Source organism: Lepus europaeus, chromosome 18, assembly GCF_033115175.1.
Source record: "Lepus europaeus isolate LE1 chromosome 18, mLepTim1.pri, whole genome shotgun sequence".
Lineage (NCBI taxonomy): Eukaryota > Metazoa > Chordata > Mammalia > Lagomorpha > Leporidae > Lepus > Lepus europaeus.
In genome coordinates this window covers 17,080,288-17,101,430 of record NC_084844.1, presented here as the reverse complement: position 1 = coordinate 17,101,430, position 21,143 = coordinate 17,080,288, and the positions used below count along the sequence as shown (strand labels likewise).

Sequence of the window (21,143 nt, the reverse complement as noted above, 5' to 3'; positions counted from 1 at the left end):
CTGGCTTCGGATCAGCTCAGCTCTGGCTGTTGTGGCCATCTGGGGAGTGAACCAGCGGATGGAAGACCTCTCTATCTCTGCTTTTCCTTCTTCCTTCTCTCTCTGTGTAACTCTAACTTCCAAGTAAAATAAATAAATCTTTAAAAAAAATTAATAATTCTCAAAAGCAGTGAAAAATTCTTTCTACTTTATTTACTCTCTCTTTAGTACTAATCCCACAAATGCTAAGAAAACAATAACCTCAAATTCATCCTTCGGTTTCTGTTGCTAGAATGTTGATTACAACCTCCTAGTCAGACAAAAAAATGACATAAAATCAGACTAAGTGGATGAAAGACAATGAAAATATTCTTCAACTGTCCTTTCATTCAAGTTTTTGTTTTTTTAAGGTACAGGCTTTTGGTTTTGTTAATAAAGATTTATTTATTTATTTGAAAAACAGAGAGAGAATCTTCCATCCACTGGTTCATTCCCCAAATGGCCACAAAAAAACACATTGCTGGGCCAAGCCAGGCCTAAGACAGGAGCCATTAGCTTCTTCTGGGTCTCACAGGCTGGTGTAAGAGACCAAGAACTTGGGCCATCTTCTGCTGCTTTCCCCGGTGCATTAGCAGGGAGCTGGAAGAGAAGTGAAGCGACAGAGACCATATGGGATGCTAGAGTTGGAGGCAGCAGCTTAACCCACTGTGCCACACCAGCAGCCTTGTTTGTTTTTAAGATGTATTTGTTTATTTATTTGAAAGCCAGAGAGAGGAAGAGAGATTTTCTATCTGTTGGTCCACTCCTCAAATGGTCCAGTTTCCCACATACGTGGCATGGACTTAAGTATTTAGCCATAATCCATTAATTCCCAGGTGCATTACCAAGGGAGCTGGTTTGGAAGCAGAGTATCCCGGAGTTAACTAGCACTCAGATATAGGATATGGGTATCTAAAGAGGTGGCTTAACCTGCTGCATCATAAGGCCCACCCATCCCAAATTCTTATAGTAACTAGGTTTGCCAGATACTAAAGAAAATTCTTCATAAACACTACATACTCATACATGCTTACATTCATGTATCAGGTGTAAGCATAAGGGAACTCTAAAGAAACAGAATATAAAAATATTTTCTTAAAAAATTTTTTTCAGCAACTGGGGAAATCAGATGATTTTCTACATATATAAATCACTGCTTTAGACTGTCAAAAATGTCTGATTTAGCCATTTGATTGAAAAATTCATGACGCAGGTCACATTACTATTTATCATAAAAGAGTAAAATGATTTAACTCTCCATCATCCCTCCCAGTCTATCCACACCCACCAGGGTAGCACATTGTCAGAGAACTTTCTAAAGGAGTCACCATAAGCAGCAAAGCTATGTCCCCTCAGGCTGCTCTGTGCTTCATCATCTTCACTCCTCTCCCATCCAGTTCCAGGAGAATAACAGTACAAAGATCTCTAGAGCTAGCTTCTACCTTCACTGTGACCTCAAGCAAATTATTTAACATATCCAGTCTTGGGCCTCAACCAGAAAATGGGGATACCATCAGCACATTAATGTTTTGAATAGTAAGATAACAAATGGAACGGTTCACTAGGCTAATCCTCCTTGCGGCGCCGACACACCGGGTTCTAGTCCCGATTGGGGCGCCGGATTCTGTCCCAGTTGCCCCTCTTCCAGTCCAGCTCTCTGCTCTGGCCCGGGAGTGCAGTGGAGGATGGCCCAAGTCTTTGGGCCCTGCATCCGCATGGGAGACCAGGAGAAGCACCTGGCTCCCGGCTTTGGATCAGCGCGATGCACCAGCCGCAGCGAGCATGCTGGCCACAGCGGCCATTGGAGGGTGAACCAACGGCAAAGGAAGACCATTCTCTCTGTCTCTGTCTCTCTCTCACTGTCCACTCTGTCAAAAAAAAAAGAGAGAGAGAGAAAAGAAACCACTAACATCTAGAAGGTGTGACCAATAAATATTTTCCTTCTCTCTTTTAAAAACAAAAACACTCCAGTCACTTTCTACACGCTTGAATCTGCCCTAGCAAAATGCCTCTCTCCAGTTATCCAACTTCTACCCCACAAAAGAAATGAAAATAGGGTATTGTAGGCTTAAGAGTATATCATAGGCCAGCACTAGAGCACAGCAAGTTAAGCTGCTGGCTTCAGTGCCAGCATCTGAGCACAGGTTAGAGTCCTGGCTGCTCCACTTCCAATACAGCTCCCTGCTAATGCGCCTGGGAAAGCAGTGGAAGGTGGCCGGAGTACTTGGGCCCCTGCACCATGGAAGACCCAGAAGAAGCTCCTGGCTCCTAGCTTCGAATGGGCCCTGCTCTAGCCATTGCAGCCACCTGGGGTGAACGAGCAGGTTGAAGATATCACTCTCTTTTTAAACAAATAAATAAATCTTTCTTTAAACACAAAAGTAAAAGAGTGTACTATATTTGGTCAAGATATAGACCATTATGTTTCCCTAAAATACATACTACCAAGTTACATTAGTCTCAAATATAAAGTTAGTGGTAGTATTTTACAGGATTTGGTAGATGTCTTTTCATCAACCAAATCTAAAGGACAATTTGATTCCGTTTCTGCTAATACAACCAGTGTGTTATGCTTAGGCTATGCGTAAACAGCCTAAGAGAATATGCTGCTCTCTTATGCACTGTGTGACGTTAAGCAAGTTACTAAAACTACCCATTAGTCTAAGTCTATAAAATCAAGATAAATAAAAACCCTTGGGGCCAGCCTTGCAGCACGCACAATGCTAGCATTCCATAGGAGTTCCAGTTCTAGTCTTGGCTGCTACACTTCCAATCCAGCTCCCTGCTAATGGCCTGGGAAAGCAGTAGAAGATGGCACAAGTACTTGGGTCCCTGCATCCACGTGGGAGTCTCAGAAAAAACCCAAGGCTTCAGATCAGATCAGCTCCGGCAGTTGCGGCCATTTGAGGGATGAACCAGAGGATCGAAGACCTCTCTCTCTCTCTCTCGCTGACTCTACCTTTCTCTGTAACCCTTTCAAATAAATAAATAAATCTTTTTTAAAAAATGCATTAACACATCTTCCTGTTGCTATTTCCCAATCTCCCCATCCCCCCGACACAAACCATCAATTTTTCTATCAGTCCTCATACTTGAGTTCTGAATATCAATATAATTATTAAGTGTTACTAAATAGGCTGCCAGAGTAACCCACAATTACACTTCAACAATTTTTCAGTATAAAGACATCCTAGGACTCCCTGAAAACCAAAATCAGAGGATGGTCAAGTCTCATATAAAATGTAATTATCTGCATATAATTTAGGCACATCCTACCTTACACTTGAAATCATCTCTAAATTATCTGTAATACCTAAGACAACATAAATGCCACATAGTTACAACGCACTGTTTAGGAAATAAAGACAAGTCTGTACATTTTCAGTACAGAAGCAATCCCCACCCCAAATACTTTCAAGCTGAATCTGTGGATGTAGAACACAGAGGTGCAGAGGGCCCAACTGAACCATGTGAGCAGTATGGGTCAGATTACTTCTAATTAGCATAAAATTAATTTCAATATTATTTTATCACCTTGGTACAGAAAACCCTCATTCATAATTATACAAATATAAACATCAAATAGGTAAGCTGGCAAAAAGCCTTAAATAACAGAAATCAGAGTTTCTAAGCTTAGGGCTAGCATTGTCACATGGTGGGTTAAGCATCCTTTCTTGCCTGTGATGCAGGTATCCCATATGAGCAGTGGTTCCTATTCCAGCTGTTCCATTTCCAATACAGCTCCCTGATTATAGCCTAAGAAGCAGTGGAAGATGGCCCAAGTACCTGCACCCCTGCATCTACATGGGAAACTGGGAAGAAGCTCCTGGCTCCTGGATTTGCCTGGCCTATTCCTGGCCCTTGCAGCCATCTGGAAAGTAAGTGAACCAGTGGATGGAAAGATAGTTCTCTCTCTAACTCAAATATATAAGTAAAATAAATCTTAAAAAAAAAAAAAAAAGAAGGGCTGGCGTGTGGCGTAGCAGGTAAAGCCACCACCTGCAGTGCTGGCATCCCACGTGGGCGCTGGTTCAAATCTCAGCTGTTCCACTTCCAATCCAGCTCTATGCTATGGCCTGGGAAAGCAGTAGAAGATGGCCCAAGTCCTTGGGCCCCTGCAGCCACGTGGGAGACCAGGAAGAAGCTCCTGGATCCTGGCTTCGGACTGGCACAGCTCTGGCTGTTGCAGCCAATTGAGGAGTGAACCAGCGGATGGAAGACCTCTCTCTCTCTCGGCCTCTCCTTCTCTCTCTGTGTAACTTTTAAATAAATAAATAAATCTTAAAAAGAATACAGAAATTCAAAGCTTTCTTTACATTTAACATATGAGCATAATAATTTTTTCAGAAACATTGTGGGAAACAGGAAAAAGAGAAGGCACTGGTGGACATAAAAGGAGATAACCTTAGGTATGAATTTCTGTCCAGCTTGCAGAATAGTCCATGTTGGTCAGTACTTAAGGGAGAGAGTGGGAAAATTAAAGCACTACTCATTCTAACAGAATGTGGCCACAAACATTCCCTTTTGCAGGTATAATTTATTTTATTATGCTGATGGACCTACTAGAGTGCCTTGAGAAGGACACTGAAAACTCCTGGTTATAACCAGCAAAGGAAAACATCTGAATGAAAAGTACTTAATGCCCGCCCCATTCAATAACCTTCCCCTTCTCATAAATTTATTCAACCTGGTTATTCCCAACAAAAAAATCTGGGAATCACATGATACCTCTTCCCTTTCTCTCAACACTAACCACTCAACACAACAATCAAATGCAAGTCCTTCTCACCACTACTTCCAATAATCAAATATCTTATTCTTCTATTACAAAAGCTCAGCCCTCTTGAAAAACTTATGCTAAGAGCCAGTACACCCCCAACCACTTCAAAAATAGGGGTCTTCTTTAAAAAAAAAAAAAAAAAATTCAGGTTGCAAAACCTCTGTCAGTGGCTTCACAGTAAAATTTTAAATTTGGGGGCCGGCACTGTGGTGTAACAGATAAAGCTGCCCCCTGCAGTGAAAGCTCAAATCCAGGCTGCTCCACTTCCCTCCCATCCAGTTTCCTGGTACTGCACCTGGGAAAGCAGGGGAAGATGGTCAAAGTCCTTGGGGCCCTGCATTTCAGTGGGAGACCAGGAAGAAGCTCCTGGCTCCTGGCTTCGAATCAGCTTAGCTCCAGCCACTGCAGCCATTTAGGGAGTGAACCAGCAGATGGAAGACCTCTCTCTCTGCCTCTCTCTATAACTCTGACCTTTTTTTAAAAAAAGAATTTTAAGTTTGAAATGAGCAACAATGCACCTGAATGGTGTAACAACCAATTACCTCTTAGGCTTCATTTGTCATTACTCTCTTAAAAGGACTACACTTTTAAAGATAATTAAAAAGGAATCTTAAAAAAAAAAAAAGGAATCTTAATGAAGAACGGAATGGGAGAGGACGTAGCAGATGGGATGGTTTGCGGGTAGGAGGGTGGTTATTGGGGGAAGAACCACTATACTCCAAAAGTTATATGTTCGAAATTTATATTTATTAAATAAAAGTTTTCTATATATATAAAAAAAGGACTACACTTTGCTCTGCTCCTTGAAAGTTGCCAAGCTACCTTCCATTTCTAGAACCTTAGCATATACAAGTTACTCAATAAGTAGCAAACTCTCCTTCTTTCCTTATTCCTTCTCATTATTCAAGTCTCAGATCACACTTAGCAGACTCCTCCTCCCCATATGCTGACCACCTGGTATGTCCCCTCACGGCACTCTCAACTTTGCCTCTGTGGCACTCACAATCATATCTGTATGATGTGTATAATCTGCTTAAATAATTTACCTCTTCCTAACCTGTTCCCCATGAGGACAGGGCGATGATTCTGTCTCATATGGTCCACCACATACCAGTAGCATCCAGTATCCCAACTTATAATGTGCATGCCTAATAGATATAATGAACGAATTAATCAAGTCCAATATCCTCCAATGTAAGGTGTTTGAATTTATTCATTTGAATGGCAGAGAAAGACACACTTAGCTCCCATCCACCAACTGACTTCCCTGCTCACAATGACTGGAAACTTAACTCAGGTCTCCTACCTAGGAGGAGGACCCAATTACATGAGCCTGCACTGTTGCCCCTCAACCAGCCCTCTCCAGGGTCCACATTAGCAGGAAGCCAGAGTCAGGAGCCAGGGATCAAACTTAGGTAGTCCAACATTAAGATGCAGGGCATCTTAACTAGCCCAAACATCCAGTCCCAACCTAAGAATTTGAGGTCTCTCCACACATCATCTATTTACAGATGATCACTTGAAACTTCATTTCCTGATTTGTAACACTTGCTAAAACTTGTAAGGAATATAGAGGACTTCATTTTGAAGACTTCATTGAGAACCTGGACCCTCAAAAGCTATTAGGTTTATTTTGCAAACTGGGCACTGAGGGACAGGAATTGTGCAGAGCAAGTCAAGTTGTGCCTAGGATGCCCACATTCCATACTGAAGTGCCTTGTTCCAGTCCCAGCAACTTGAACTTCCAATCCAGCTTTCTGCTAATGTGTCAGGGAAGCAGCAGATGATTACCCAAGCACTTGGATTCCTGCCACCCACAAGAGAGACCTGGATGGAGTTCTGGGATCCTGGCTTCAGCCTGGCCCAGAACTGGCTGGGGACAATGGAGACAGACCGGTGGATGGGAGATCTCTTTCTGTCATGCACGCACACATACACACACACTCTTTCTCTCTCTCTCTCTCTGCCTTTCAAATAAATACATCTTCAAAACAAAACTGAGTACTGGAATGTATCCAGAAACCACCCATTACTATAGTCATCCAGACTGAAAACGTCAATCTTCTTTGACCATTTCAAAGGTTAACTGTCATTAAGTCCCACTAAATTTAGCTCTACATCACTTCTTGAATTATGTCTTTTCCTTTTTATGCTATGTTTATCAGTTTCGTATACTACTAGGCCTCCAACATATCGCATTGTAGCCATGAAAGTCCCAACCCTTTTAACCTCTGTCTCCCCATGTGTGCTGTGCCTTCTGCCTATACTGACCTCCATCAGTAGGCTACCACCAAAAGAAATTATAAAAATCCTGACCATCCTTCAAGGCTCATTTTTTTTTTTTTTTTTTTTTTAACAGGCAGAGTGGACAGTGAGAGAGAGACAGAGAGAAAGGTCTTCCCTTTGCCATTGGTTCACCCTCCAATGGCCGCCAAGGTAGGTGTGCTGCGGCCGGCGCACCGTGCTGATCCGATGGCAGGAGCCAGGTGCTTCTCCTGGTCTCCATGGGGTGCAGGGCCCAAGGACTTGGGCCATCCTCCACTGCACTCCCTGGCCACAGCAGAGAGCTGGACTGGAAGAGGGGCAACCGGGACAGGATTGGTGCCCCGACTGGGACTAGAACCCGGTGTGCCAGCGCCGCAAGGCGGAGGATTAGCCTAGTGAGCCACGGCGCCGGCCCAAGGCTCATTTTTAATATCCTTTCTTTACATTCCTGTCAACCAGCTGTGATCTCTTCCTATTTCATCCTTATCAGAATTTATCTTATATTACTATGTGCCAGGCACTACGTATTCATCTTTGTCTCCACAGTTCCAGTCAAAACTAAAAACTCCTCAAGGATACTTATTCACCTCCAACACTCTGTATCTTAAATACTTGCTCATTCAACAAGTACTTGTTATATGACCACTTTACCACTGTCATAAAAGTCTTCCAACTTTAATTTTTTTGCAAATGCCACATTTCATATCCAAGTGCCTGGGCTGAGTCCCAGCTGTATACACTTCTGATTCCAGCTTCCTGCTAATGCACACCCTGGGAGGCAGCAGGTGATGGCCCAAGTGGTTGAGTCACTGCCACCCATCTAGGAGCCCCAGACTGAGTTCCCAGCTCCTAGATGGCCTGAGACTCAGCTTTGCAAGCATTTGGGGAGTGAACCAGTTGATGGGAAATCTCTGACTCTGTGACTTTCAAGTAAACAAATACATTTTTTAAAAAGATTTATTTATTTGTAAGGCAAAGCTACGGAGAAGCCGAGGCCGAGGCCAAGAGAGAGAGAAGGCCTTACATCTGATGGTTCATTCCCTAAATGGCCACAATGGCCAGAGCTGTGCCAGTCCGAAGCCAGGAGCTTCTTCCAGGTCTTCCATGCAGGTGCAGGGGCCCAAGGACTAGGATCATCTCCCACTGCTTTCCCAGGCTATAGCAGAGAGCTGGATTGGAAGTGGAGCAACTGCGACTCGAACTGGTGCCCATATGGGATACCAGCACTGCAGCTGGCTTTACCTGCTACGCCACAGGCCCAGCCCCAGTAATCCTTTTTAAAGATGTATACCCCAAATTCCTGTGACCTTTCTTCAGAAACCTACAATAAGCACTAAGAATAATTTTCATTACCTACCCACTTTCTCAAGTTTAAAAAAAAAAAAAAAAAAAAAGGAGGTTGGCCGGCGCTGTGGCTCAATAGGCTAATCCTCCGCCTTGCGGCGCCGGCACACCGGGTTCTAGTCCCAATCGGGGCGCAGGATTCTGTCCTGGTTGCCCCTCTTCCAGGCCAGCTCTCTGCCGTGGCCCGGGAGTGCAGTGGAGGGTGGCCCAAGTCCTTGGGCCCTGCACCCCATGGGAGACCAGGAGAAGCACCTGGCTCCTGCCTTCGGATCAGCGCGGTACGCCGGCCACAGCGGCCATTGGAGGGTGAACCAACGGTAAAGGAAGACCTTTCTCTCTGTCTCTCTCTCTCTCTCACTGTCCACTCTGCCTGTCCAAAAAAAAAAAAAAAAGGCGGGGGGGGAGTAAAGGAAAAGAAGGAAAAAAAACAAAAATTCCTATTTCCTCCAATGGATGTCATGTGCAAGTCCAGCAGAAAAGCAAAGGGCATCACATTAAAGGTGCTCTGCAAATGGAAGGTTACTTAGCTCTGAATAAGTTCTGTAAGAATACAATGGAATTATTCCTACATTTGTATCATACACGAAATAAACATAATTACTTCAACTGACTATGAAAAACAAATAAAGCAAAGAAACTAAGGCACTGAAGAATCAAAGCTGTAAGTCCCAAGAAACCTGTTGCTTCATGTTATACCATTACTTAGAAGACTTCAGCCTCAGCTTCCCCAAATGCAAAAACACGTGATAAGAAAAGCTCCACTGATATTATCTAAAGATACAGACATTTCAAAATAGTCTGCTCTCAAAAGAACATTTCATTCAATTCCCTCACTTGAATTAGAAAAGTGGTCATATGATTCGTCTGTTGCTAGTTTTGGCCGAAAAGGGTTTAGTGGAGAAGATGACTTGGGTCTTTTGGCTAATGTCTCCTCCATCCACACTTCTGCAACAGGAAGAGTACAAAAATGATAAATTAACTGACTTTGGCAGCATCATCTGTGTATACTGAATAAACTCAAGTAGGAGTTACAATATGTAACATTCCAGACTACCTGAAAAGCAAAACCTACAAACACTAGAAATTCATTCTACCTACGGGTTTCATTAACTCTTAAGTAAAATTCCCCAAGAGAAATAGAGGAAAGTCACGGCAGTCAAGACTGTCCAAAATTCAAAGAAGTGTTTTAGTATCTCAGAACTGAGCATCTCGTTTGTTTTTACTCAACCCTGATCTGGAATACACTTTAGAGGCATTAAGACAAATAAAAACACAGGTTAGAATAAATGAACCAGAAATTAAAGCATAAAAAAATAAACCCCACCAAGAATAAGAAAACAAAATGAAACCACAACTGAGACTTTTATAAAGATCAACAGGGAAAGGTGTTTGGCATAGCTATTTAGATATTGCTTGGGACTTCTGCGTCCCACGTTCAAGTGCAGGTTTGAGTCCCAGCTCTTGCACTTCCAAATCAGCTTCCAGCACTTCCTGAGAGGCAGCAAATGATGGCTGAAGCAGTCAGGTCCCTGTCATCCACATGGGAGATCCACACTGAGTTCAAGGCTCCTGGCTACTGCTAGCATTTGGAGAGTGAACCAGCAGATGGCAGATCTATATCTGCCTCTCTGCTTTTCTAATTAAATGGAAAAAAAAAAAAAAAAAAAAAAGGTCCAACAAAAAGACCTTTAAGTGTGGCTGTAAACTTCCAAAAGCCAACAGGAAAACAAAAACCTCGGGGCCAGTACTGTGGTGCAGTGAGTTAAACCAATTGCTGCCTGCAACATCAGCATCCCATGAGCATCAGTTCAAGTCCCAGCTGCTCCACTTCCCATCAAGCTCCCTGGGAAAGCAGTGAAAGACAACCCAAGCATTTGGGTCCCTGCTACCCCTGTGGGAGACCTGGATGGAGTTCTAGGTTCCTGGCCTTAGACTGGCCCAGCCTCAGCCATTACTGTCATTTGGGGAGTGAACCGGCAGATGAAGATCCCTCTGTCTTCCACATTCAAATAAATAAATAAATTTTAAACAAAAACGGAAAACGAGTGAACATAAATTATAGCATCCATGTAAAAACAGACTATAAGGCTTAGGAAAAAAAATAGAATTACTTTTTTTTTTTTTTGACAGGCAGTGTGGACAGTGAGAGAGAGAGACAGAGAGAAAGGTCTTCCTTTGCCGTTGGTTCACACTCCAATGGCCGCTGCAGCTGGTGCGCTGCGGCCGGCACACCGCGCTGATCCGAAGGCAGGAGCAAGGTGCTTCTCTTGGTCTCCCATGGGGTGCAGGGCCCAAGGACTTGGGCCATCCTCCAGTGCACTCCCGGGCCACAGCAGAGAGCTGGCCTGGAAGAGGAGCAACCGGGACAGAATCCGGCGCCCCAACCAGGACTAGAAGCCAGGGTGCCGGGACTAGAACCTGGGGTGCCAGCGCCGCAGACGGAGGATTAGCCTAGTGAGCCTAGGCGCCGGCCTAGAATTACTCTTGATTGTACCTTTTTCTCCCTGAGGTTCTCATAAAGATATTTAGGGAAAAGTCTATATGATGTGGTCCAGGTACCTAGAATACTAATCTAAGAATACTATTTGGAAAAATTATTTCAACAGCAAGCACTACTACAGCATAGGTCCAGAATTAGCAAAGTGAGGAATGGCTCCCAGAATTCGTAACAAAATGGGAGGAAGAAAAAAGAATAAAAACTCTCAGAGGAGAAAGCAGAGGAATATAAAAACCTAAAATGAAGGAAAGCAAACATACAAGCACACACTCAACAGGTATATTACATATATAATATTTTTACTTCTACAACTAAGAATTAAACATTAAGTCATTTATTAAAACAAGCAGCTTCCTCAATCTCATAATCAAGGAGATGATCTCCAAATTCTCATGCCTTCAGTGACATCATTAAACAATGATGTAATCACAACAAATCCAAGATGGTGCAGAATTTTTAAGGCAGTTATATACTCCCACTGTACCAAGACAGAAAGATACATGAAACATCTTAGGAAGATTTTCCAAAAAGAATCTAAAGTATGGTAAATAATCTCAAACCAAACATGAAATCAGTTGACCAAAAAAAATTAACCAAAAAGGTGAGAAGATCTTCTCAAACATATTTCATTTAGCAATAAACAATTGAGTCAAGTATAATATAAACATAAAATTTGCCAAAATTCCAACAACATAAAAAAATCAACCATTCTTGCTACTGCGACGATGTCCCAAGGACTGAAGGAAAAAAATGGATCAATGTTTTCCTTCTTGGGAGGTAAGAAAAAAGAAAAAAAGCCATGATTCTTTGAGAAGAACTTATAATTTCCATAGAATTATCCATCTGTAATTTAATCAACATCACTTAAAGACAACTATTCCAACAGTCTCCTGTACCAAATACTTTCATCATGGCTACCTGGTCTAAATCTAGCATATGAATGAATTTAGGGGGTTGGCGGAAGTGAGAGAAGCTGAAACCGATCAGTTGAGTCAAGTTCCTGAAGAATTAACTAACTTCTCATTCTAGGACTCAACTATTATCAATGTGGTTATAAGATCCGGGAGGTACTATTGCAGTACAAAAAAAAAAAGCTTCTCAGCATCCAAAGAACAACTTCCCTTTTCTTTCTTTCTTTCTTTCTTTCTTTCTTTCTTTCTTTCTTTCTTTCTTTCTTTCTTTCTTTCTTTCTTTCTTTCTTTCTTTCTTTCTTTCTTTCTTTTTTTTTTTTTTTCTTTTTAATGAAAGCAATGCTTCCAGTCTCACTGTCTGGCCAACTGCTGCAAGCCTTCAAAATACAGAAATCAATAAACACCTGGATAAATAAATATAGCTTTAGGAATTAATCTAGAAAACTTGCTCAACAAGAAGTTTAAAGTAATATATGCTTTGGGGCTGACACTGCCGCACAGTAGGTAAAGCCATCCCTGAGGAACCTGCATTCCATACAGGTGCCAGTTCAAGTCCCAACTGCTCCACTTCCGATCCAGCCTTCTGCTAATGCACCTGGGAAAGCAGCAGCAGACAGCCCAAATCCTTGGGCCCTTGCACCCACATGGAAGATGAAAAGAACGCTTTTAGCTCCGGATCAACCCAGCTTTGGGCATTGCAGCCATTTGGAGGGTGAACCAGCAGATGAAAAATCTCTCTCTCCCTGTCTCTCCCTCATGTATAACTCTGCCTTTCAAATAAATACGTAATTTTTTACAAAAAGCTGCATATGCTTTATTGATAGTTTTAATTTAAATACAATTACAACGTGCAAAAAGAACATTTACCTGACAGTAATTTTAATGCTCAAGTTTCCTTACTTTAACATGATCTGACACATGGAAACTCACTTTTCTAAAGCACTATTTCAATGGCTTAATTGCAAGACTCAACCCCTAACATTTCCCAAAATGACACCTTGGTTACCCTTGTATTTCACACCCTTCCAAGCACCACACACTTTCAAGGTATCTCAGAACAAAGTGGTGTATAAGCAGATTAGTTCTAAAAAATCAAGTCACTCGATTATTCCGTAGACTAAGAAAAGCTCTCTTAGTTATCTTCACTTCATTAGATTGGAACGGTTACCCCAATAACATTACCAAAACTCAGAAATGCTTTCAGTACAATGTATCCTTGAAAACAGTAAACTTGTAATTCTAGATTTTTTAAAAATACAAAATAAGCACATGCAATTTAAAATGCCACAACTACAAGGTTTGCTATCCTTTAAAAATACAAAATAATATTCACCAAGTTTTTTTAAACAGTGGTTTGGGCAGTATAGTCACTGGGTATGATGTCACAACTATTGGCAAGCTGATTTACGCCAATAATCCATTTAAAGGAAGACAGCAGCGCTACAGAAGAAGCAAACCTCTGAAATATACCTGCTTCAAATGTGAAGATGGAAGCAGGCTGGAGTAAATTAACAAATGATAATAGTGTGGAATTTACAAGGAAGAAATTCAGCAAAAATTACTCAGACTTTTTTCTCAAAATATATATAAGATACAGCTATCCAAGTGAACAATATAAACAAAATTAAGAAACCTAGTAATTTACTGCTTAAAAGCATAGTTGTCAAAAAGTATAGTTGTCTAAACAAATAAACACTCCAGAAAAAAATGTAGTCACCTTTTTACCACAGGCAAGGAAAAATTAACCCTTCTAACATACTCACACATTTCAGCCTTGTCTGGTAATCCAGACTTTGAAGATCTCTACCAAAACAATCCTGCTCCTGTTTGCCAACTTCTTATGTTCTCTCTTATAACACTTCTAAGTAGAACAGATCTATTCACCTTTGAGTATAATTATTTCCTTATGTGAGTACACGAATGCAGGATTGGTAAGAAGAACAAGAACGAGGCACCTCTGGCTCTATCACAGTAATCTGGAGTACCACCCATGAACAAGGTAACAATTTCTCCCACCAACAAAGATGGAAAAGCCAGGAACAATTTATCCCAGATATGCCAATATATTTAACTCAGCCAACAGAAAACAAAATATGAATCTGATAAAGACAGGCTCTTTTAGGAAGAGAATCAAGTTGTGAAAATGGACTGTACTGAAAGACAACACAGAAAATACTCTAAAGAATCTTCTGTTTGTCCTTACAACATAAAAAAATCCAAGTGTTATACTGGAGACTGGCTATGCTCTCTGCTCGAAGTTCAATTTTAACCAACTATAAATTCCAGCTGAGTTAATTAGGTCAACTAGACATTTGTCTCCACTTACTAGAAATAACAAAATCTGAACAGTCAAGGCCATGAACACTTACCAAAATGTCCTACAGTACCAAAAGAAAGCTAATTGTTCACTGTGAAAGAACTGGATCATCAATTTTACAATTGTACAATATTACAAACAGGCTACCTTGGTTTTTCTTAATAAGTAAGACTTCAAAGGAAATTAAGACCTTTTAGCCTACAACAACCAAACATTACAGAAATACCTTCCATTTTTTCACTAGAAGGTAAAACACACCAGCCTATATAAGATTAGGAAACAGACAAGTGGAATCTAGGAATCTGTATGCAAAGAATCTCATTCTCTACACAATGAGGATCACTAAGTCCTTCTTCCCTGTCAACAATCTCAAGAGCAATCTCAGCAGACAACACGCATGCATTCTACTCACAGGGGCACATGACGCTGCTCAGGATCTGCTCTCATCAGCTCCTCCTCTTCGATGTCAGACTCCCCTCCGGAACTACTGTCAGTGACATCTGAATCAAAGGCTTGCTCACTGCACCTCAAGTTGGATATGCCACTAGCTGTAAATCTTTCCAATTCTTCCGAAATCGAGTCACTTTTCAGGAAGTTGCTAAGTCCCTCCGAAGTGGTGGTCTCACTGGCAGCTTTTCTCAAGGCAGCTTCAGCTTTTCGAGTCAGCATCAACTGGCTCCTGGGTCTCAAAGACTCCAAGTTTGGCAGTTTGCTCAAAGTCTTCTCTAAAAATCCACCCAGCTGGTGCTGTAAATGCCTCTCCACCTGCTTGGCTTGCACAACCTGTAAGCGTTTCTGTAACCTGCGGGCACGGCTTTCAATATCAGCCTGCCGCCGCAATAAAGCTGTTATCCTCGTGTCAGAATCTAAAGCACTGAAAAGAATGGAAGACAGGGGAGACTTTTTACCCTCTAACTTGACACCTCCCAAGTGAGAGCTGGAGTCTGTACCAGGTGATAATCTACTGCTTCCTTGAAGTGCCTGCTGTTCCATGGAATTGACAGAAGATTTGTTTGCAGTGCTATTATTGCTATATATTGTTGTGTGTTCTGTATCAAGGCTTCTGTGTGGAAGAGTGCAATTGGTCATACCCCCCTTCAAGTCCCCAGATTCAGATCCCTCCACTTCACCTCCCTGAAGAACAGATGAAGTGAGAGCTCGTTTTCCCCCATTGAGGGAAGTGGAATTGTCATGATCAGAATGTGCTGAACTTTTAGTCAATTTCTTAGCCAAACCATTTACAGGTGCTTGTGGCAGAGCTGTCTGACCACTTGTATTCATGGTTCTAAGATTTTCTAAGGAAAACTCCAAAACTGGCTGTCTCCCCAACAGCTCAGCCCGGAGTTCATAGGATTGTGATAAGAGAGGATGAGATTTAAGGACTGTCTGCTTGCTGAAGACCCCTTGCAATTTCAAAGACTCCTTTGAGGGAACAGGTGTTACATCGGAGCAGAGATAAGATGCCACCAGTGGTTGCAGCTTTCCCAAGTCTTCCTTGGTAGGATTATTTCGGAAGTCTAGACTGGGATCCTCTGCAGCAATGGCTTTTCTTTTGGTTCCGTTGGCAGCAATAAGGATGTTGGCGTTGCCGTTATTTTCGGCACTGCCAGGGGACAAGGTGGAGGATGGGGGAGCCAGCTTGAACCGGATGTGGTGTGCTTCGGCTGCTGCGTCAGTGAGAGCGGGCGCCATCGCAGCCATTCAGCACACAGAAACAGGAAGTCCAGCCTCTCCCGGTGCCGAGGCCAGCTCCTCGGCCCCTTTCTGCCTCCCCTGAGAACAGACTAGAAGAAAAAGAAAAGGAAGTTAGAAATACAAGCACATTCAAAAACAACACATGTTTCTAATACAAGCTCTCTCTACTTGAGGCTATTGTACCAACTCTGTTGCTACACAGAAAACATGTTGGAGTCATTCTGGAGACCCAGATCTTTCATCCAGGGGAGGGAGGAGGGTACAATTTCAGCAAAGAGAAAGAATATTCTACCCCTTCTTTGGTCACTTGTGACCATAAACTGAAAGCTGCCCAAACAAATTTTCCATTTTTAAAGAATTAATCAAGTCAACTCATGCATTTAAGAGAAAAATTTCTTTGAACTTCTTGACACCTATACATTTAAAGCCAATCTACTGAACCAAACATCCAATAATTAAATTAATAATTAATAAGAAAAAGCTGTATGCCAAACGTCTTATGTCTGTGCATTTTTCTGGCCACAAGATCCAGTTTTCATTAGCTTCTCACTTCTTTCTAAGTAAAGCTTGTGCCACAGGCTAATTTTACCACACCTGTAATGCCAATTGGCTTCATCAATTTTATTTTCTTACAGATCACAATGCTCACCAACGTCTTAATTTACTGGCTCCTTCCTCTCTGCCTATGAATTTGCTAAAGTCTCCTCTGTCCTCTCAGTACAGTCTATCTTTCAAATTAATTGCCAACAAGTCTCTCTCCCTTTACCCCAAAACCTCATTTTCTTTTATTTTTTAAGGATTTTATTTATTTTATTTGACAGGTAGAGTTACAGGCAGTGAGAGGGAGAGACAGAAAGAGGTCTTCCTTCTGTTGGTTCACTCTCCAAATGGCCGCTACGGCCGGAACTGCGCTGATCTGAAGCCAGGAGCCAGGTGCTTCTTCCTGGTCTGCCATGCAGGTACAGGGGCCCAAGGACTTGGGCCATCTTCTACTGCTTTCCCATGCCACAGCATAGAGCTGGATTGGAAGAGGAGCAGCCACGACTAGAACCAGCGCCCATATGGGATGCCGACACTGCAGGCGGAGGATTAACCTACTGCACCATGGTGCCAGCCCCAACCCCAAAACCTCTTGAAACAACAATATAAATAGCTGCCTTTGCACTCTTCATCCTTTAATCATCGCGGTTCCATCCCTACTCTTCTGGCAAAGATCACCAGCAAATTCATTATCAAATCCAAATGATCTCAGTTCCCATTCTGACTTCTCTGAAGCCTTAGGGAGTGCTGATCACCTTGAAATTCTCTTTCCCTGCGCCCTTGACAATGCCATCATCCATTCTCATCTTCCACAGACCCCTTGAAGTTTGGTGCTGCTTAAGGTCCTTTCTTCAGCCGTCTCTTTTCTCTCAACTCACCTTCTTGGCAATAACCATTATTATGGCGAGGTCCACTAACTTTCAGAAAATCATTTTCTGAGTTGCTCTATCCAAGATTTGCAACTCTAATCCTCAAAGCCCCCTGAAACTCAGAGCACATGCTGTTCTTCTAACACACTCCTCTCAACCTGTTTCATTATCTTGAATAACAGCTTTGCTTTTATTTAGTAACCACGCTAAAAATTTCAATCACTTGCCTCTTTTTCACCTCCCTTGAACAGTTTGGTCTAGGAACAAAGGGAGATCTACATAAAGCTATTCTTTTAAGTATGGTCTCATGGACCATTTTGAAGGTCCATGAAATCAGATATATTTTCATAGTAAAACTGTAACATTAGCTGCCTTATTGTGTTTACATTTTTTTTTTTAATTTGACAGGTAGAGTAATAGACAGTGAGAGAGAGAGACACAGAGAAAGGTCTTCCTTCCGTTGGTTCACTTCCCAAATGGCCGCCATGGCCCTACTGTGTTTACATTTGCAATGAGTGTTCACAAACAAAAGTGAGCAAAAATGCTGGTATCTTAGTACAAATCAAGGTAGAGGCATCAAACTGTAGTAATCATATTCTCCACTCACAATTTCCATTAATTCAGTTCCACTTAGCTTCAATAAATGAATAAAGCTATGAATTTTATTAAATCTTGACTTTTAAGTGCATGGTTTTTGTTTTTAATATCCTGTGGGGGGCCAACACTGTGGCGCAGAGGGATAAAGCTCGGCCTGCAGTGCTGGCATCCTATATGGGTGTTGGTTTGAGTCCCGGCTGCTGCTTTTCCAATCTAGCTCTCTGTTATGGTCTAGGAAAGCAGTAGAAGATGGCCCAAGTGCTTGGGCCCCTGCACCTATGTGGGAGACCCAGAAGAAGTGCCTGGCTTCGGATCAGCTCAGCTGTGGCCGTTGTGGTCATTTGGGGCGTGAACCAGCGGATGGAAAACTGCTTCTTTCTGTCTCTGGCTCTACCTCTCTATGTATGTAACTCTTTCAAATAAATTAAAAATAAAAAAAATATTCTGTGGAAACAATGAGAAAACACACACAAAGCACTTTGCTGCATCATGAAGTCTCAAGAAAAAGCACTGCACAACTGAACTACAATTTTTTCATGGAATACTGCTTTTATAAACAGGCAGAACGACAGAAAAACTAAGGTTATTCAAACTTGGATAGCTACACATTGTCTGAAAAATGAACAAGTGAACCTGTCACTTCAAGGAAAACCATTGATGGTTTTGTTGCCGTAATAAAAACTGAGTTTTTAAGCAAAAATCAGTATTTTGAAAACTTGTATGTACCATCATGACCTTGAACATTTTCCTAATACTTAAAAAATCTATTTCTAGGCCGGTGCTGCGGCTCAATAGGCTAATCCTCCCCCTGTGACACTGGCACCCCGGGTTCTAGTCCCGGTCGCTCCTCTTCCAGTCTAGCTCTCTGCTGTGGCCCAGGAAGGCAGTGGAGGATGGCCCAAGTGCTTGGGCCCTGCACCCGCATGGGAGACCAGGAGGAAGCACCTGGCTCCTGGCTTTGGATCAGCGCAGTGCACTGGCTGCAGCGGCCACTGGGGGGTGAACCAACGGAAAAAGGAAGACCTTTCTCTCTGTCTCTCACTGTCCACTCTGTCAAAAAAAAAATCTATTTCTAATTATTTAGTGGTGACATTAATGGATGGAGGTTTTGATACCATGTAATACAATGTGTCAGCACTTGGAAGATCTGCATAACCCTGTGCATGATCAAATGACCAATACATGTTAGAAAATCATTCAGGGGTAAAATCAAGTGCAAGACACACCAACAGTTTCAACGTAACAGAGAATGAAAAGCTTAGTGATACAGTTTTAGATTCTGTGACGCTGGATTTTCTTATATACTTGAACTAAAACAACATATCATAGTATCACAATAAAATGAATGCAGCAGATATGAGAACACAACTGTTTTTTATTAAGTAAGACAATAAAAACAATCAAAACTAAAGAACAATGCCATTCATTAAATTTTTGTTTTGGTTAAAAGCTATTCTTTATAATATGTAATGAGTTTATTTCAAATAGAACTAATTATTTTTCAATTTCTCAAAGTTTCTAATACAACAACTACTGGTAAATTAATAACTCACAAAGCTCTTCCTGTTCCAACAATTTTTAAAAGTGAAAAGGGGCCCTGAAACCCAAAGTTTCCCATTGAACTAAGTAAACCCTCCCTTCTCTCCCCTGCCACAAGACAGCAATCTCCAATCTTTCAAACACTTCTTACTGACTTAGTAAGCTCTACACACCAAGACTCTTCATATAGTATGACAATTCAACTCATTAAATTGCTTAGTAAATGACAAAACATTCATACAAACATTATTCAAATACAGATCCTATCTGTGAACATTCTATAAAAGAATTGGATCTTGGAGGCTTACAGAATTTTATCCTTATGGACTTTATAGCATATGCTGTTCTGTGTGACCCAAAACATTCTGTTCACTTTTTCCACCTTCAGTTTTAAATTTAATGTCATTGCTAATACAGTATATTTACATTTAGACTAACTGATAGGGATCAATGTAAAATAATTGTTCAAAATACTGAATCCATTTATAAGATGCAAAGCATTTTCCCCATCATAAAAATCATTAGCTCTTTCCTAGTAATTCAATCTCCTAGTCTTTCGAATTAACATCAGTATACAGTTGATACTAGCAATGCAAAGAGGCATGTTATCAGTGCCAGATGACTAACACAGCATGTGAAAAGAGTAGCTGCACCCTATTGCCTGAGAGTACCACAGTGTAAGCCTCAGCCACTGCAGGAAGTGCCTCCCTCTGGGAACCCGAGAAGGACAATGTTACACAACTTACACAAATCTTAGGAAACCCAGGAGCACCCAGGGCCATAATTAACATCGCAGAAGGCACTCAAATAGGAAATTTTCCAAGGTTATTTTAGAATTATTTAATTCTTTAAAATTTACAACTAAAAAAAAAACATGCTAACTCAAGTTCCACCTCTTTTCAGACTTCTCTGACCATAACCCTCTGAAATTACATCTATGAACTCAATATTAATCACATGCACCTCAAAGCCAAAGTTTATTCACTCTCTCCTAGGTCTCAACAGTCCCATAGGATGCACAGCCAGGAGCAGTTACTAAGAGGGTCCTCAAAAACTTTGTGAAGCCAGGCACGGTGGTTCGTGCCTGTAGTCCCAGCTACTCTGGAGGCTGAGGCTGGAAGATCACTTGAGTCCAGGGGTTTTGGGCTGCCGTGAGCTATGCCAATCCGGTGTCTGCACTAAGTCTGGCATCAATATGGTGACATCCCAGAAGCGGGGGACTACCAGGCTGCTTAAGGAGGGGTGAACAGGCCCAAGTCACAAATAGAGCAGGTCAAAAACTTTGTGAAAAATTGAATTAAAAGGTTAACTGTGGGGCTGGCACTGTGGCGCAGCGGGTTAACGCCCTAGCCTGAAGGCCAGCATCCCATGTGGGCGCTGGTTCGTGTCCCAGCTGCTCCTCTTCCAATCCAGCTCTCTGCTATGGCCTGGCAAAGCAGTAGAGGATGGCCCAAGACCTTGGGCCCCTGCACCCACATGGGTGCACCCATCGTCACACCCCCCAAAAAAAATCTTAAATCTATTTACCTCTCTTAACTGACTTAAAATGCCATGCTGAGGCCAGCGCCGCAGCTCACTAGGCTAATCCTCCGCCTTGCGGCGCCGGCACACCGGGTTCTAGTCCCGGTCGGGGCACCGATCCTGTCCCGGTTGCCCCTCTTCCAGGCCAGCTCTCTGCTGTGGCCAGGGAGTGCAGTGGAGGACGGCCCAAGTGCTTGGGCCCTGCACCCCATGGGAGACCAGGAGAAGCACCTGGCTCCTGGCTTCGGAT

At 42.2% G+C, this 21,143-nt stretch overlaps 1 protein-coding gene across 3 annotated transcripts in view; it reads right to left on the bottom strand.

Moving 5' to 3' along the window:
• KANSL1 (KAT8 regulatory NSL complex subunit 1) overlaps window positions 1-21,143 on the bottom strand; it is a 191,976-nt gene that overhangs the window by 114,852 nt on the left and 55,981 nt on the right. For all 3 annotated transcript variants that reach the window (XM_062215680.1, XM_062215679.1, XM_062215681.1), the window contains one exon: window positions 14,545-15,916. In XM_062215680.1, coding sequence (XP_062071664.1) covers window positions 14,545-15,833 — 1,289 coding nt within the window. In that variant the 5' untranslated portion in view covers window positions 15,834-15,916. The remainder of the gene's footprint in view (window positions 1-14,544; window positions 15,917-21,143) is intronic.